Source organism: Cavia porcellus, unplaced genomic scaffold (genome assembly GCF_034190915.1).
Source record: "Cavia porcellus strain 051 isolate PalLab524CR breed Dunkin Hartley unplaced genomic scaffold, mCavPor4.1 scaffold_40, whole genome shotgun sequence".
In the NCBI taxonomy this organism is placed as follows: Eukaryota; Metazoa; Chordata; class Mammalia; order Rodentia; family Caviidae; genus Cavia; species Cavia porcellus.
Window position 1 is genome coordinate 8063781 of NW_026947523.1, and position 14089 is coordinate 8077869.

At 40.5% G+C, this 14089-nt stretch overlaps 1 protein-coding gene across 7 annotated transcripts in view; it reads right to left on the reverse strand.

Moving 5' to 3' along the window:
- Positions 1–14089, reverse strand: part of Tnrc6b (trinucleotide repeat containing adaptor 6B) — a 237924-nt gene that overhangs the window by 40943 nt on the left and 182892 nt on the right. For 4 of the 7 annotated variants that reach the window (XM_063243619.1, XM_013153093.3, XM_023565343.2 and 1 more), the window contains 7 exons: positions 11603–13942; positions 9893–10051; positions 6916–7091; positions 4331–4405; positions 3493–3538; positions 1996–2132; positions 862–1032 (listed from right to left, as the gene is read on the reverse strand). In XM_063243619.1, the coding sequence (XP_063099689.1) occupies positions 862–1032; positions 1996–2132; positions 3493–3538; positions 4331–4405; positions 6916–7091; positions 9893–10051; positions 11603–13942 (3104 nt within the window). The remainder of the gene's footprint in view (positions 1–861; positions 1033–1995; positions 2133–3492; positions 3539–4330; positions 4406–6915; positions 7092–9892; positions 10052–11602; positions 13943–14089) is intronic. The other 3 variants (XM_023565344.2, XM_013153090.3, XM_013153092.3) reach the window with 3 other exon arrangements.

A 14089-nucleotide genomic window follows, 5' to 3' on the forward strand; every position in this document is an offset into this window, starting at 1 on the left:
CTCGAACTCATGAGGATCCTCCTGAGCAATGGGATTATAAGCGTGTGCCACCATACCCAGCAGTATCTCCTCTTTTCAAAGCTCCTTTACACATTAAAGTTACCCTTCTTTGGTAATTACTGTATTTTTAACTTAAAAGACACTAAAGTTCTTTAAGGTAAAGTTGCTTTTAAATTTTAAGATGTTGTAACTCTCAAAATTAATCTCACTAGGGTTTTTTTCCCCACTACTGGGTATTGAACCCAAAATGTTTGGCTACATCCCCAATCTTTTTAAAAGTTTGAGATAGGGTCTTGCTAAGTTGCCCTATCTGGCCTTGAATTTTTATTATTATTATTATTATTATTATTATTATTATTATTTTTTAAAACCTCCACCCTACCCCTGCTGGCCTTGAATTTATAAACCCCTAGCCTCAGCCTCTTAAGCAGCTGGGACTCAACTGGGCCATTAAGTGTGGGTACTATTATTTTTAATTATATTGAGAAGACCCACTAAATATTGCTTATTATCTAATGTAATGTTAAAAATAGCAAATGTATTACTAAATTAAATTATATAAGGTAACTTGTAACCTCATTAACATTTCCCTAAATCAGTTATTAGATAACTGATTAAATGTGAACTGATGACCAAAAAATGGCAAGACAAAAGAAACAGGTTTAAAATAAAATCCATGTTGAGAAACATGAAGAGAGATGGGTTCTATGGGTTCAAAGATCTAAAACCTACACTTAGTATCATTCTGTGCATTCATTAATCAACAAATTTCCCAAGACAGACAAATGATGCAATAAACTGCAGACCAGAGCCAAGGCGAGGCCACAGCCAAGCAGTTACAAATTTGAGAGGCCTCCTTACTTGTCTAGCAGCGAAGTTTTGGGGGTTGAGCCCTGTGCCGATTGCTCCAAGGCTGACGTTGGGTAGTGTGGAACCAGAGGGAGACAGCTTGTAGCTGGGAGTAGGGGAGAAGGGAGAGCAGGGAGCCTCATCCCCAAGGCACCCATCTTGATTGGAGAAAGGCAAAGTCAGCTGAAAGGTAGTAGGAGTTAGCCAATCACAATGAGTGTTGGTTAGTGAAGCAACAGAATGCAAGAAGGGAAAGAGAGAGACACTAGGAATAAACAAAGTGAGAGCGTATTAGTAATAACCCAGGATGGAATTTGGATCTGATAATAACCATTATACTTGGCCCAACAGACACCATCTGTCATCCTCATTGACAAAGATTTTTCTTTTCCTCTCAGCAACACATTCTGTCCATTGTATTAAGAAAAGAGTTGTCATATACTTATTTTTAGGCATCTAATATTGATTATTCTGTGTAGCTCTTGCAGCAGATGCTAGGACAATCTTCTTATAAATACGTTGCTGCCTGGATCAGCACCAATTATGTCAAAAAGAAGGCAGACCTAAAAATTTTGATTTTAACTGCTTTATGGAGACCAGGAGTATTGCAGACTGGTATTCTGAATCAAGGAACAATCTCTAATCTTAACATTAGAAATGTTAAGAATAAAAATAAATTATTTGGTTCAATCAGTAGTTGAGGATTTGAAAAGTATACCACTATAACACAAATCACTAAGGAAGTAGAGAAGATAAAGAGTTCTTTCAAAAGTAGAAGGCAAGGCCTTAGGAGACAACAGAATTTATATAAAACCCAAAATCTGGTTTGTAGCTGCAAAAAAAGGAATTTACAATAAATTCATCCCTAAAATTCTGCTACCTGTTTCAAGTATGCCCCAAATTTCATGAATATTTCAAAATGTGACCTTTACCACAATACTCCCTTGCTAAGGACAGATGGTTCTAGTTCCTGCCCTATTACCTATTGACATTATTTATTTTCTTGCCACCAATTTAATGCAGGTGATGTCTTGTCTTTTGCTGAGTTCAGAAATTCTATGCTTCCTCTAGAATTAGTTCTCAAAAGACAAATGGGAACATCAAAGTGCTTCTTATAAATTATTTTAAATGAAGAATTCAACCCACCTTCTCAAAATAAGGCCCACTATCTGTGGTTCCCATGTCTTTGGAATTAGGTGGACGGAACCCAGATCGATCCTTCCTCATGATATCATTAAAATCCCCGAGATTCATTGCTCGCTTGTCCACATCAAACTTCTTATCTGCAAGAATAAAAACAAGAGTGAAAATATTTAAGAATCAACATTTCCCACAAAAACTAAAAGTGACTTGCCACGCCCGCCTCCTTAGGGTGTAAGGTATGAGCTCTCTTTATTCTTTGGGGATCAGACCAGGACAGCTCTCATTGGTTCAGGCTTCTAAGATTTGTCCTTAGAATATTGGTAGGTCCTCTTTACTTTAAACTTATTTGGGGTGGGGGTGGTTTTGAGACAGGGTCTCACTTTGTAGTGCTGGCTAGCCTTGAACTCACTAGGTAGCCCAGGCTGGTCTTGAACTCCCAGTGATCTTCCTGCCTTAGCCTCCCCACTGCTGGGACCACAGACGTGCACGAGCACGCCCAGCTATTTGCGGATCCTCTTTAAAAAGCAACACAAAAAAATGTATCTGTTGTAGCTTGATTCTCATGGGAGCCTAGAAGAGCCTTAGAGCTAACTTGGAAAAATCTGGCTAAGAAAATATTTATACTGATTACTGGTGTGTTTGATGGATACATTTTGCTCATAAACGCAAATGTTCTCAATGAGAGAAGTTTGTCTTTTTTCCTATTTTAGCATGTGCTAAAATAAATGGGATTGTGAAACAGTTTGGGGAATAAAAAGATCAAAGAGGCACAGTTGTTACCCTAAAATTTAAAGTGTCAGAGCTGAACACATTACTTAAATAATGTAATTTTCCAAGTTCAATGATTATGCTCTTTCCTTTCACAGCCCGATAAATTTTCGATTATCTGCTGACATGATCAGAACCCTAGGAAACTTGTAGATCAAAGTCTGCATATTTCCCCTACTACCCAGGATTTTTTTTTAGTTTGATACTTGTTAAGTTCTTTAGGGTGAACATGGCATTACTGAGAAAATCCCCCAGATTAAGGGCTGACATTGCATATGCTCTAGTTGCAATGGGAAAGTTCATTAACAATGAGACCTCTGGTGCAGACAGAACCAGAAACTCAAGCCTGGCAGCATTATACACATAATAAAACAATCTGATTAGTTTCCAGTATTTTTAAGTTAGGATGTCAATATATATCTGTATACTGTAGCTGGCCTCTCTCAAAAAAACCAGAAGATGCAGCCAGCCGCGTCTGCCCTCTCCAGCAAGGCATTAGGTGGATGCACTTTCTCTACGCCAACCAGTGGCCTCTGCCTCCCACTTGTTTACACCTGCCCTGGCTCTTGCAATCATTTGAGCTCTCAGCCTCCACCATGTGTCTTGCAGAGACCCTTGTGCAGACTAAGCATTCAATAAGCATGTAATGAGCAGCAGCATCCCCACTCAGACTTGGCAGGAGACCCCAACAATGCCAATGTAGTCGATTCCCATTGGTGGAAGGATACACACCTACAGACAAATCCATTTTGCTGCTTGGATTATCTTCACTTTGACTCTGAGAAGGACAAAAAAAGCACCACGTAAGAGCAAATTAAGGGTGTCTGTATTTGAGTCAGGGAATGATGCACCTTATCCCTGACACTATATTAGATTCTCTGAAATGAACTTTAGACTAGAATGAAGAATTTAACGTTTTTAATATACTAATTTGATCGCTGCTAATGTCTATATTTCCTGAAGTTCAATCACCACACACAGCCTCAGCACATCTATGGAGAGCACAATTGCTAAACAGCTGACTGGAGAAATAAACCCTTGAACTCAAGTTCCAGTCGGCCTGGGATCAAATTCCATGAATGGCAGCCAAATGATGACAACTTCTTCTTATGATCTGTCAAGTCATCAAATCTTAAAGTGCGCGGCCAAGTCTTTTGGCAGTTAAGACAAGGTGTTCCCACAGTATTCCCAAGAGATGAGGAGATTAGAAATTCCATAAGAATTCCCTATAGAATTAATCCCAGTGTATCTTACTTTGTTGCTGCCCTTTCAAAAATTATAATGTGAAAACTGGCACAGCAATGTTAAGCGTCAAATTGTGTCTTCCTTATTCTCCTACAGGACATAAAAACAACCAATTTATAAGCCCTTAGCTTTAAATTTAAATGTTTAGAGTATGTCATGAAGAGTAAAAGAACATAAAGTAAATACTGCTTATTTAAGAGATCAAGAATACTGTTTAGCCAGTTTCTAAATATGTAATTTTGTACTATATGTGGCAGTGGTTTTAAAATTTATACTAAACCTTAAATGTGGGATATGTTATACATATGAGAAAAATAACACTTACCAGCAATCCTATATTTGAAAACTGTTTGGCAAGAGGATTCATCCATGAATCATTGTTTCCTCCTTTTAGTGAGCACTACAGAAATGAAATATATAACCTCAGAACCACATAGTTTATCTCAACCTCCTGAGTTGCAAGTATACACTGAAAATTGAGTTGAAGAGTTTACCTTTTGAATCCTGTTTCTCTTTATTTTGATATTTTATTCATTAGTTTTAATGGTTACTATGCCCTACTATATTTATGTTTTAATTATTTTTCTCACCACAATGAACTGGAACTTTTTTTTACCAAAAAATACATGGTTTTCACTTTTTACATGGAAAGAAACTACTGTCAGATTTTTGTGGCTGTTTTTGTTCTTTTTGATACAGGGTTTTGCTATGCAGTGCAGGCTGGCCTTGAACCCAAGCTGACCCACGTTCCATAGCCTTCTGAGTGCCTGGAATTCTGCTGTGTGTCACCATCTCTGACTCATGGTCAGATTTTGTACAACATAATTCTTTTTTTTTTTTGTCTTTTTCGTTTTTTTATCGGTACCAGGGATCGAACTCACGACTGCCTACTTGCAAGGCAGGCGCTTATGCTGCTGAGCTAAATCCCCAGCCCCTGTACAACATAATTCTGTATACTAGTTTCCACCTCAGTAGGCTGCTCTCTTTGTGACCTATACTGGAAGAGGTGACACCAGGACATGTTACCTGGAAAGGAGTCTGTTTAAAATGGGACATTGTCCTCTGTATGGATACAAGGACTTACCAGGTAACATTTCACTATCTGCTTTATACCATAAAGGACAGTGGTTCTAGTGCGAGAGAGGCCTGATCGAAGACACCATCACCAGTCTTTGGAGTAAAGAGTGCAGTGGTGGCTTTTTGATTTTTTTCATGAGACAAGCTGGTTTTTTCCCTGAACAGGGCACCCAAAAAGCTATTCCACTTGCCCTTTGTGAGGAGAACAGTGGGACTATGATAAGGATGTGGATGGGTGATGACAGGCCTTGTGTACTCTATAGTGATCTCATGTACCTATTTTACTGTTCTTGAAAGTGATGGAGTACTTATGTTTAGTTACAGGTTTAAATGTTAAAAAATTACATTTTAGGGCCAGGGATTTAGCTCAGTGGCACAAGAGCCTGCTTGGCAAGCGCAAAGTCATGAGTTTGAACCTCCAAACCAAAAAAAAAAAAAATCTTGCTTGTCACCGGACTGGCAGATTCATGTATCCTTCCACTCAGTTAACCTGGACGTACTGTTAATTTATAAATGACTAAAAGACTACCAATAAGCAAACTAAAAGTATAAATATGGTGGAAAATTTAAAAACTGGGCATGGTGGCATCTATAAATCCGGCCCTCTGAGAGGCTGAGGTAGGAGAATCATAAATTTGAGACCAGCCTATATGACTTAGCAAGACTGTCTCAAAACTTAAAAATCTAACCAAATCAGAAAAGGGTTATGGGGTAGCTCAATGTGAAAGTCCTAGATTCAAATACCAGTAAAGAAAAGTTTAAAATATAATTCCATTTATGACTAAAATAAATAAAAAGTCCTTTTACAGGGAAACTAGGGTGCTGGGAATGTGGCTCAGTGGTAGAACTTGCCTTGTATGTATAAAGCTCTGGGTTCAATCCCCAGCACCAAAAAACCCCCCAAAAATAAAAAAATAAAACAAATCTAGAAAAAAACTGCTTAAGTAAAATGTCTCTAACAGAACAAACTGTATTCTTATGCTATGGAAGAAAATTAGAGCAATTAAATCACTGGAAGGAAGGCCTTTTAAGACAGCATCAGATATTTTAATCCAAGATAATATTATCTGTGAAATGTTATACAGAGCTTCACGGTGCTTAGGCTGAAATTAAGAATATGGGCACCTACTCCTTATTTCTATCACTGTGTGTGTATAATGAAAAACAAGAATTAAAAAAAAAAAAAAAAAAAAACCCAAACCGAAAAAACTGCCTCTCTTCTCTTAGACAGTAGTTCAAGAGGAAAACTATTAAAGTCCTGATCAAATTATACAAATGCAAGAAAAAACCAAGTTGTTATACGGCAAGTGGAAAGCTGAGAATGCATCCCAGACAGGATGCAGAGAATTTATCTAGCTGCTCTCTCGGAGAGCACTTCGTTTTGTTGTGAACGAGAGCTCTGTGCCTTCAGAGTTCCCCAATCAGGTTAAAATGGAGATATGCTGATTGATCACCATGGAAGAAGCCAAGTGTGATCTTTCTTTGATTTCTCTTTTACATGGAGATTTACCATAAGTAATTCTTTGGCTTTAGAAGGCAAAAGTAGAAAGTAAGTCTCATGAGCTTCCAATGAATTATGACGATGTGGAAACTAAAAATAAAAGACACCTCAGATTTTTGAAAATCTCAATTTACCCACAGCAACGGTTCTGCAATGCAAGGTTTCAAGGCCATGGAGAAGGAAGATCGGTGAAAAAGAAGTAGTTATTTGTAGGGAAATATTTTCCCCCTTACTTAGACACCAGCTGCCTCATTTCTTCCATTAACAAATCCTCAGTTCTGCCTTCTAAGAATGAGTAAGCAAACACCAACTTTTCCGAAGCGGGCTGCTACCTTCATTTGTTTCTTTCCTCCTTGTCCCCAGCTTGCTGAGTTGTGGGAGGAAGCACTTCCCTGAGAGCTGGCAGTGTTCCAGACTCCTCCATCCTCCTCTTCTTCCCAGCTGGGATGGCGAGTTCCTGTGACCGGCCCGTCACTCTCCCCCCAGCCATCTTGCATAGATTTGGAATCTTCAAGGAAAGAAAGAATTAATTCTCTGTGACAACCACACATAAAGTAACAAGCACAAGAATTCTCTGAAGGTGCAGCACTTTAGTATCTTTGTGATTCTGTCTACTCCATCTACATGGCAAGGCAAATGCTATTTTAGAGAGCTTGAATCACATTTTAGAGAGCTTGAAATGAGCCATTCAGTCAAGCTCTGACCTCTGGTTCCATGTTTCCCCTGCACCAAAATGACAAGAATTCCAAAACTGAAAAGAACTTATCATGATTACAAAAAAAATTGACATTTCAAGAAAACTGGGTCCTTGTACTAATAAGCATGGATTACTACAGTAGTCCTGATTTTACCTTCCTAAATATACTTCATAATAATGAATGTTACAAATGAGTATAGTGAAGAACTGTCTTTCTTGTTTTGAACTGAAGTAGAGAAGAAAAAATGTGAAAAAGGAAGAAAATTAAGATAGTGAATATATATACATTGTGGTCAAGGAGAAATTCACATTTAGCCATAGAAATTTCATCACAGCCACACACGGGGGCTTCCTGATGGAGCAGCAAGGAGAATACCTGGGATCCCTTCCTGCTCAAGTATTATTGCTAACCAAGGTTGTTTTCTCTGTATAAAGATTACAAATTTATATAATCCTGTATTATATTTATATTATGGTTTTTATATCAATTTTATACCATCCATTGACAAACAATAGAAATTAAAAAACAAATACACACAACAAATACAAAGGGCATTGATCCTTTTATAAAAATGAAGACATGCAACAAATCACTCATTTCTTTTTTTTTTTTTGGTACTGGGAATTGAACTCAGGACCTCACGCTTGTCAGGGAAGTGTTGTGCCACTGAGTCATAAGCCCGGCTCTATTTATTTATTTTTGAGACAGAGTCTTGCTATGTAATTCAGGTTGGTCTTGAACTCACTACATAGCCCAGGTTGACTTTGAACTTGCAATGATCCTCCTGCCTCAGCCTCCTGAGTGCTAGGATTAGACATGTGCCACCATGCCCAGCTGTGAATCCTTTTAGAGAACAAGAGCTAAACTTTAATAGTTTTTTCTTTTTATAGAAAAGAGAGTGGAGCTGGGGATGCATCTCAGTGGCAGAGCACCTTCTTAGTGTGTGTGAGGCCCAGAGTTTGATTCCTAGCACTGCTGGGGGAAAAAACAAAGTGCAAAAATCAAAGGTCTCTGGCATTTTTCCCCTACAGTCCTGGGGATCAAGCCCAGGGCCTCAAAGATGTGAAGCACGTTCCCTACCAACTACACCCTATCCTAGGGAACTCTGATTTTTAATTATAGGTCTCACAATATCAAATTTATGGCATCTGGAGGCCAGAGAGCTCAGATTAACTACCAGCATCAACTGAGTGATCTAACTCTTCCTCCCAGCATTAGGCATTCAAATCATCCACACAAAGGACATGAGCCATAACCACAGATCAACTCTACAGACGACCCTGAAGAGAAGGCATTATAGAATATGGGAAAGGTGAGCATTCTGTATGGAACAGAGGTAATTTTAAAGTTGAAAAAGATGGACTGACTCTTAAAGTACTGCTGAAAGACCACTCTGTCCCAAGGATGCAGACAAGCAACCGAATCAGTTTCAAGTCCAGTGATACTTCCCTTGCTGACAAAACTGATGTCACAAAGAAACCATGATTAGAACAAAAGGTTCACCAAGCTTATGATTTCTATGAAGTAGAAGAGATGTGTGATAGTAAAATGCAGTGAAGTTACACAGGCAGGAGTGTGAATTTCTGCAATGAAGTCAATTATCCTAGTCTTCTTGTGGTACTGTAAGAGTTCCATGTACTGCATGCATTTGAACAGAAACACAGAATCTTTTCTTATTCAATTTTGAGCACACCATAAAATTTCATTACTTAACCAAAAGATAATCCCTTACCTCTGCTATAAGGTATAAAAGAAATGCTGAACCATTTTAAAGAAAGTTACAAACAAGTTGAAATGGGTACTTGATATTAAATTTCTCAATTTAGGAATATCCATCCAGTGAGGCATCCCACAGGGTCAGTCTATGAAGTTTTACAAGTTATGCTGTCTACACATTCCCAGCTGGATCAAGCTTACATCTGCAGTGATTATAAGTAAGTACAAGGTATTTTGTTTAAAAAAATTAGAATGAAGCAATCTCTGTCAGGTTCAAGACCTACAGCGTTCTTACGTAAACAGATGAATGAGAAGAGACAAGGACGAAAGTGAAAGTACAGAAGGATGAAGTCCCTGAGTGACAGAGTCCATGTTCCACATTAAAAGCTTGGGTACTTATTTTTAAGCATACTAACAAACAGTAGAAATGCAAAATAGACAGAGAGCATATTTTAAGTTACTGGGTAAAAATGCATCATTATCAAAATTTCAGTTCTGGCCAGATACCAAATCTAGGTTTTAAAAAAATCATTAATTTATGACTTTTAGTTCATTGTAAATATTTTTTGTTTGTTTGTTTTGAGACAGGGTTTCACTATGTAGTACAGGCTGCCTTTGAACTCACTATGTAGCCCAGGCTGGCCTTGAACTCATGGCAATCCTTCTGCCTCAGGCTCTTAAGTGCTGGGATGACAGCTGAGCGTCACCACACCAGGCTCAAACATTTTAATACATGCCAAGAGAAGTCACCAACATTTGATGCTATTAATTTAATGTTCTAGGTCCCAAGTTTCATTGAATCAATGGTTTTAAACACCAAATAGTCCTCATCAAAATGTCTGCCTTCCAAATTAAGAAAGAATCTCTCAAAATCAAAAAAACATGGTCTACTTACTGGGTTTCATGGCATTGGGAGCGTTGGCGGGTGTGTTTCCCCAGCCCGTGGTCGATGCTCCTGCATCATCCATTTCGCCCCACCCAGGACTGCTTTCATTCGGTTCACCCCAAGCTGAAGTCCCATTATCTGGAGCAGGTGGTGTGCTTTTGCTCCAGACTGTAAAAAGAAATGTGTCTCTAAGAATGATCTGTTATACACCTGATATCCAGTGGGATGAAGGTGGTGGGATCAGGCACACCCATTCTCTCTTGGCAGAAACAGACACAGGCTGAACCTTCATGGAGAGCATCTGGCAATGTCAGTTTTCAAAGTTCAATGCACATTACTTTTGACCCAGTAACTCTGCTGCCAGGAAATTACACCACAGATATGTATCAAAGTAGATGAAATTACATGCACAACAATGTTTACTGCATCACTATTAGAAAAGCACTGGAAGCAACCTAAATATCTGAAGGGGACAGAACAGATGAATTGTGGGTTCCCCATAAAATATGAAGCAATTAAAAGACAGTTCTGTATATGCTAAGATGGAAAGCTTAAAAGTAGATGAAAAGAGCAAGTTGAGTAACACTGTAGGAAGTATTATCCTTTGAAAGGATAGATATGTGTTGCTATAGGTAAGAACACTATTTATGAGCAAACTTCTAAAAGATTACCTAAGAAATACAAGGCACTAAGACTCCTAGTGATTTTATTCTTGGTTTCCTTTGTCATTCTTTTCAATTCATAAAAGAGTAATCATTTCCTATGTGTCCATAGTCAAAATCACTAGGTTTGAGTCATATTAATGTTATGGTTGATTATTATTATTTGGGAGATGGTACTGGGGATTGAACTCCCAGAGCACTGAGCTACATCACCAGCCTTTCTGAGACAGGTTTTCTAGGCTGGGCTGAAACTTGTCCTGACTCAACCTACCACGTAGCTGGAATCATAGGTATGTATAAGAATGCCTGGCCATATTTCGATCAATTTAAGCTAAAAGAAAACTTGAAATGTGCATTCCTTTAATACAGAAAATTATGGGAACATTCAGCTCAAAGGACATTTGTGTCAAACTGAGACTGAGAATACCTATTATCTGTAACTTATGAGATCTATTGTTTCCTATTCAAATAGTGAGGGAATAGAGTTTAATTTTGGGTAACTGATTATCCTGAGATAGTTTTCTCTTATACAAAGTATACTTCTCCTTCTAGAGATAATTATTGAAAGACAACACAGTTGTCCAATATGCCAGTTTTGCTGCATCACTGCAAAGGTCTCTGGAAGAACAACATAGATTACTTTCTTTTGTTGGAGAAAGAGAGTTACTAAGGATGAGTTCACAGATGAAACCAGAATGAAAATCTGGTCTGCTTCTACTACTACTTTAGTTCTTTAAATCAAGAGCATAGTTTGTTGAGCAAGATACGTATCTTTTGGATTCTATAGTCCATTGTGATAACAGAAAAATAATTCTGGGACTAACTCTAGATTGCCATCTTTTCCTTTTGCCAAGAATGAACACTGTAACACACTATCAGCAGCTGCCAATGCTAGCGTCTTATAAAAAGAGAAGTTCTCTTAGCAACAGAGTAGGAACTGTAGGAAAGATTCTCAGAGCACAGCTAAGTTGAATAAATACACTTTAATAAAAGTGATTTGGCCTAGGATCTTTTTTTTTTTTAAATCAAAACCTGTGAGGAAAAAGCCATGGCTTACCTGATGCTGATTTCCCAGTCATTGGGGTGGGCAGGTTTGGTTCTCGAGGTGCTGGGCCCCCTTGGGAATTCTTATCCCACAAGTTCACATTCTTGTAGTTGTAACTGTTAGGGTCTCCCCATGCTGAAGTGCCATCATCAATGTCCATTTTCCGACTAATTGACTGCGGGGATGGCTCTTCCCAGCCGCTGGGTTCCTCATCCTTAGGGGTTGCAGGCTGGGGCCCGCTGCTCCAGTTGGAATTGGAAGGTCGAACGTTGCCTGGAGGGGGTGGGGGTGGGCCTCCCCAAGAACTGGAAGCCTCTGGCTGTGGTGGCGGTGGCTGCTGTGGCTGCTGCTGTTGGTGTTGTTTACTCCAGGAATTGGGCTGCCTGCCTGTCTCATTCCATGCAGGGGATCTTTTGCAATCTTCCCACCCACCTTTTGAAGCTAGGCTTGCACTCCCACCATTACCCCAAGTTCCGATTTCATTCTGCCCTCCTTCACCCCACCCGGCTACAGGCTTACTTGCAGAACTTTCCCAACTGCTGTTTTTTGCTTGATCAACTTCCTCTCCCCAACCATTCTTCCCAGAAGCCCATCCTTGATTGGGTGGGCGTCCACCTCCCCACCCCTGATCCTTGCTGGGATTCTCATTCCAAGAGGAAGGTGTCTTTTCATCTGGTCGTCCTCCTCCCCAGTTGGAAGAATTGTTGTTCTTATAGTCATTCCAGCCTCCTGTGTTCTTGGGGTCTTTCCACTCTGTCGAGGCTGAGAGCTCCCCCCATCCAGACTTCATTTGATTGCTTTGGCTGGGTGCATCTCCCCAGCCCCCTGAGTTCTTGGTCTGTGTGGCAGCGCTCTCCCACCCCTCAGTTCCTTTGTCAGATTTCCCCTCAGGCCTTGGCACCTCTTCGATATCCCACACTGTGTCCTGCTTAATTTGAGTTTGGCCCCAGCCAGTGTTTGAGAGCACCCTAGGGTCCAAATCAGTTCGGCTCAAAAGAGTCTGCAAGACAGCCTGGCAATCAGGATGTGTGGGCCTGTATGACCGACGGCCGGAATTATGACTATCACTACTTCCTGCTTTATGGTTGCTTCCAGTGCTCTGACCCCCAACTTCACTTCCTGTGGAGCTGGAAGATCTTCCCCAACAGGGAGCCTGGGCATTGCCTTGGTTTTCAGGGAGGGGGTGGCCCTTTTGATTGTCCCATGCTCCAGTGCTAGAATTTGGTTGGTTTGGACCACTCCATTCTCCAATTTTCAACTCATCAGACCCAGTGGGCTGTTTCCATTCTCCCTGAGAGACCCCAGATGTCATTTTGTTCCCTTCACCCCATTTGTTGTCATTAGAGTCCTGAGGGCTAAAGTTCCAGGACCCACCCGTAGACCTGTTATTGTCCCAAGAGTCATTTTTCGACCCAGTTGATTTCTGAACAGAAGCTCCTTTCCAGGAGTCCTCTCTATCTTTTCCATTGTTCCCATTATTTCCAGAATTGCTTTGTCCAGAGACTGTGTCAGTTCCAGAAGGCCCCCTAGCTGCACCCCAAGATCCAACACTCCCAGTCTTTCGATCTCCAGTGCTTTGTGAAGGGGCATCAGTGCTCCTGGAGGTGTTCCCCAAGCCCATTCCAAAGGGCATTCCCTTATTCTCCATGGGGTTTGGTGAACTTAAGTTCAAGGAGTTAGTGTTTCCATTTTTTGGTCCATCAGTGTTATGAATTTGAGCCTGTTCTCTGCCAGAGACAACAAAATTAACACCCGCATTTTCCATCTTTGACTGCTGTTCCCTGGATGCCTGACCTACTGTGCTAACCTGTGCACTGGAATTACTATTATCTGCTTCCAATGCCCCTTTCCTAGAAGTTCCTTCTTGGACCAGCGCTGGCCAGGCAGATGGGTTGCTATTTGGGTTAAAGTTGCTGAAGCCAGAGCCAGGTCCAATTCTATCCTGACTACTCACATTCCTCCAATTTAGTCCATTGTTGCTCTCTGCAGTAGAGTTGGAAGATTGAACAGATTTAGCCTTAGGGTCAGATTTCCAGACCCCAAGATTACATTCGTTCCCAGAACTTGCAGACTGGCACTGGCTCCCTTTGCCTTTGTTACTAGTGGTGCTTCCTGGCACAGTGCTCTTCTCAGAGCCAGGGTTCGAGGCACTGTTGTTATCGGTGGTGTTTTCGGAAGAAGATTCAGTGTCTTTGCTGGCAATACAAGGCCACTCTTCCATGTCAGACCCGTCTACAATCACCTTGTCCCAGATGTGAATTGGGTTGGGGGAGGTGCCGTTGTTGGAGGAGGCTCCCGGGCCCCAAGTGGAATTTGCATAATTTGAAGCAGCAGCACCTCCAAGGGTTGACTCTGGGAAAGAGAGCATCTCATCAGTCACAGCTGCATATGCACTGCAATCAACACCTGGAGCTCTAACAGCCTCTAGGAGACCTCATCCAGCCTCTCCACAGGTTGGCTTCTCTATCCAGCTGCGTCTCTTGGTTGACTGTATCACAA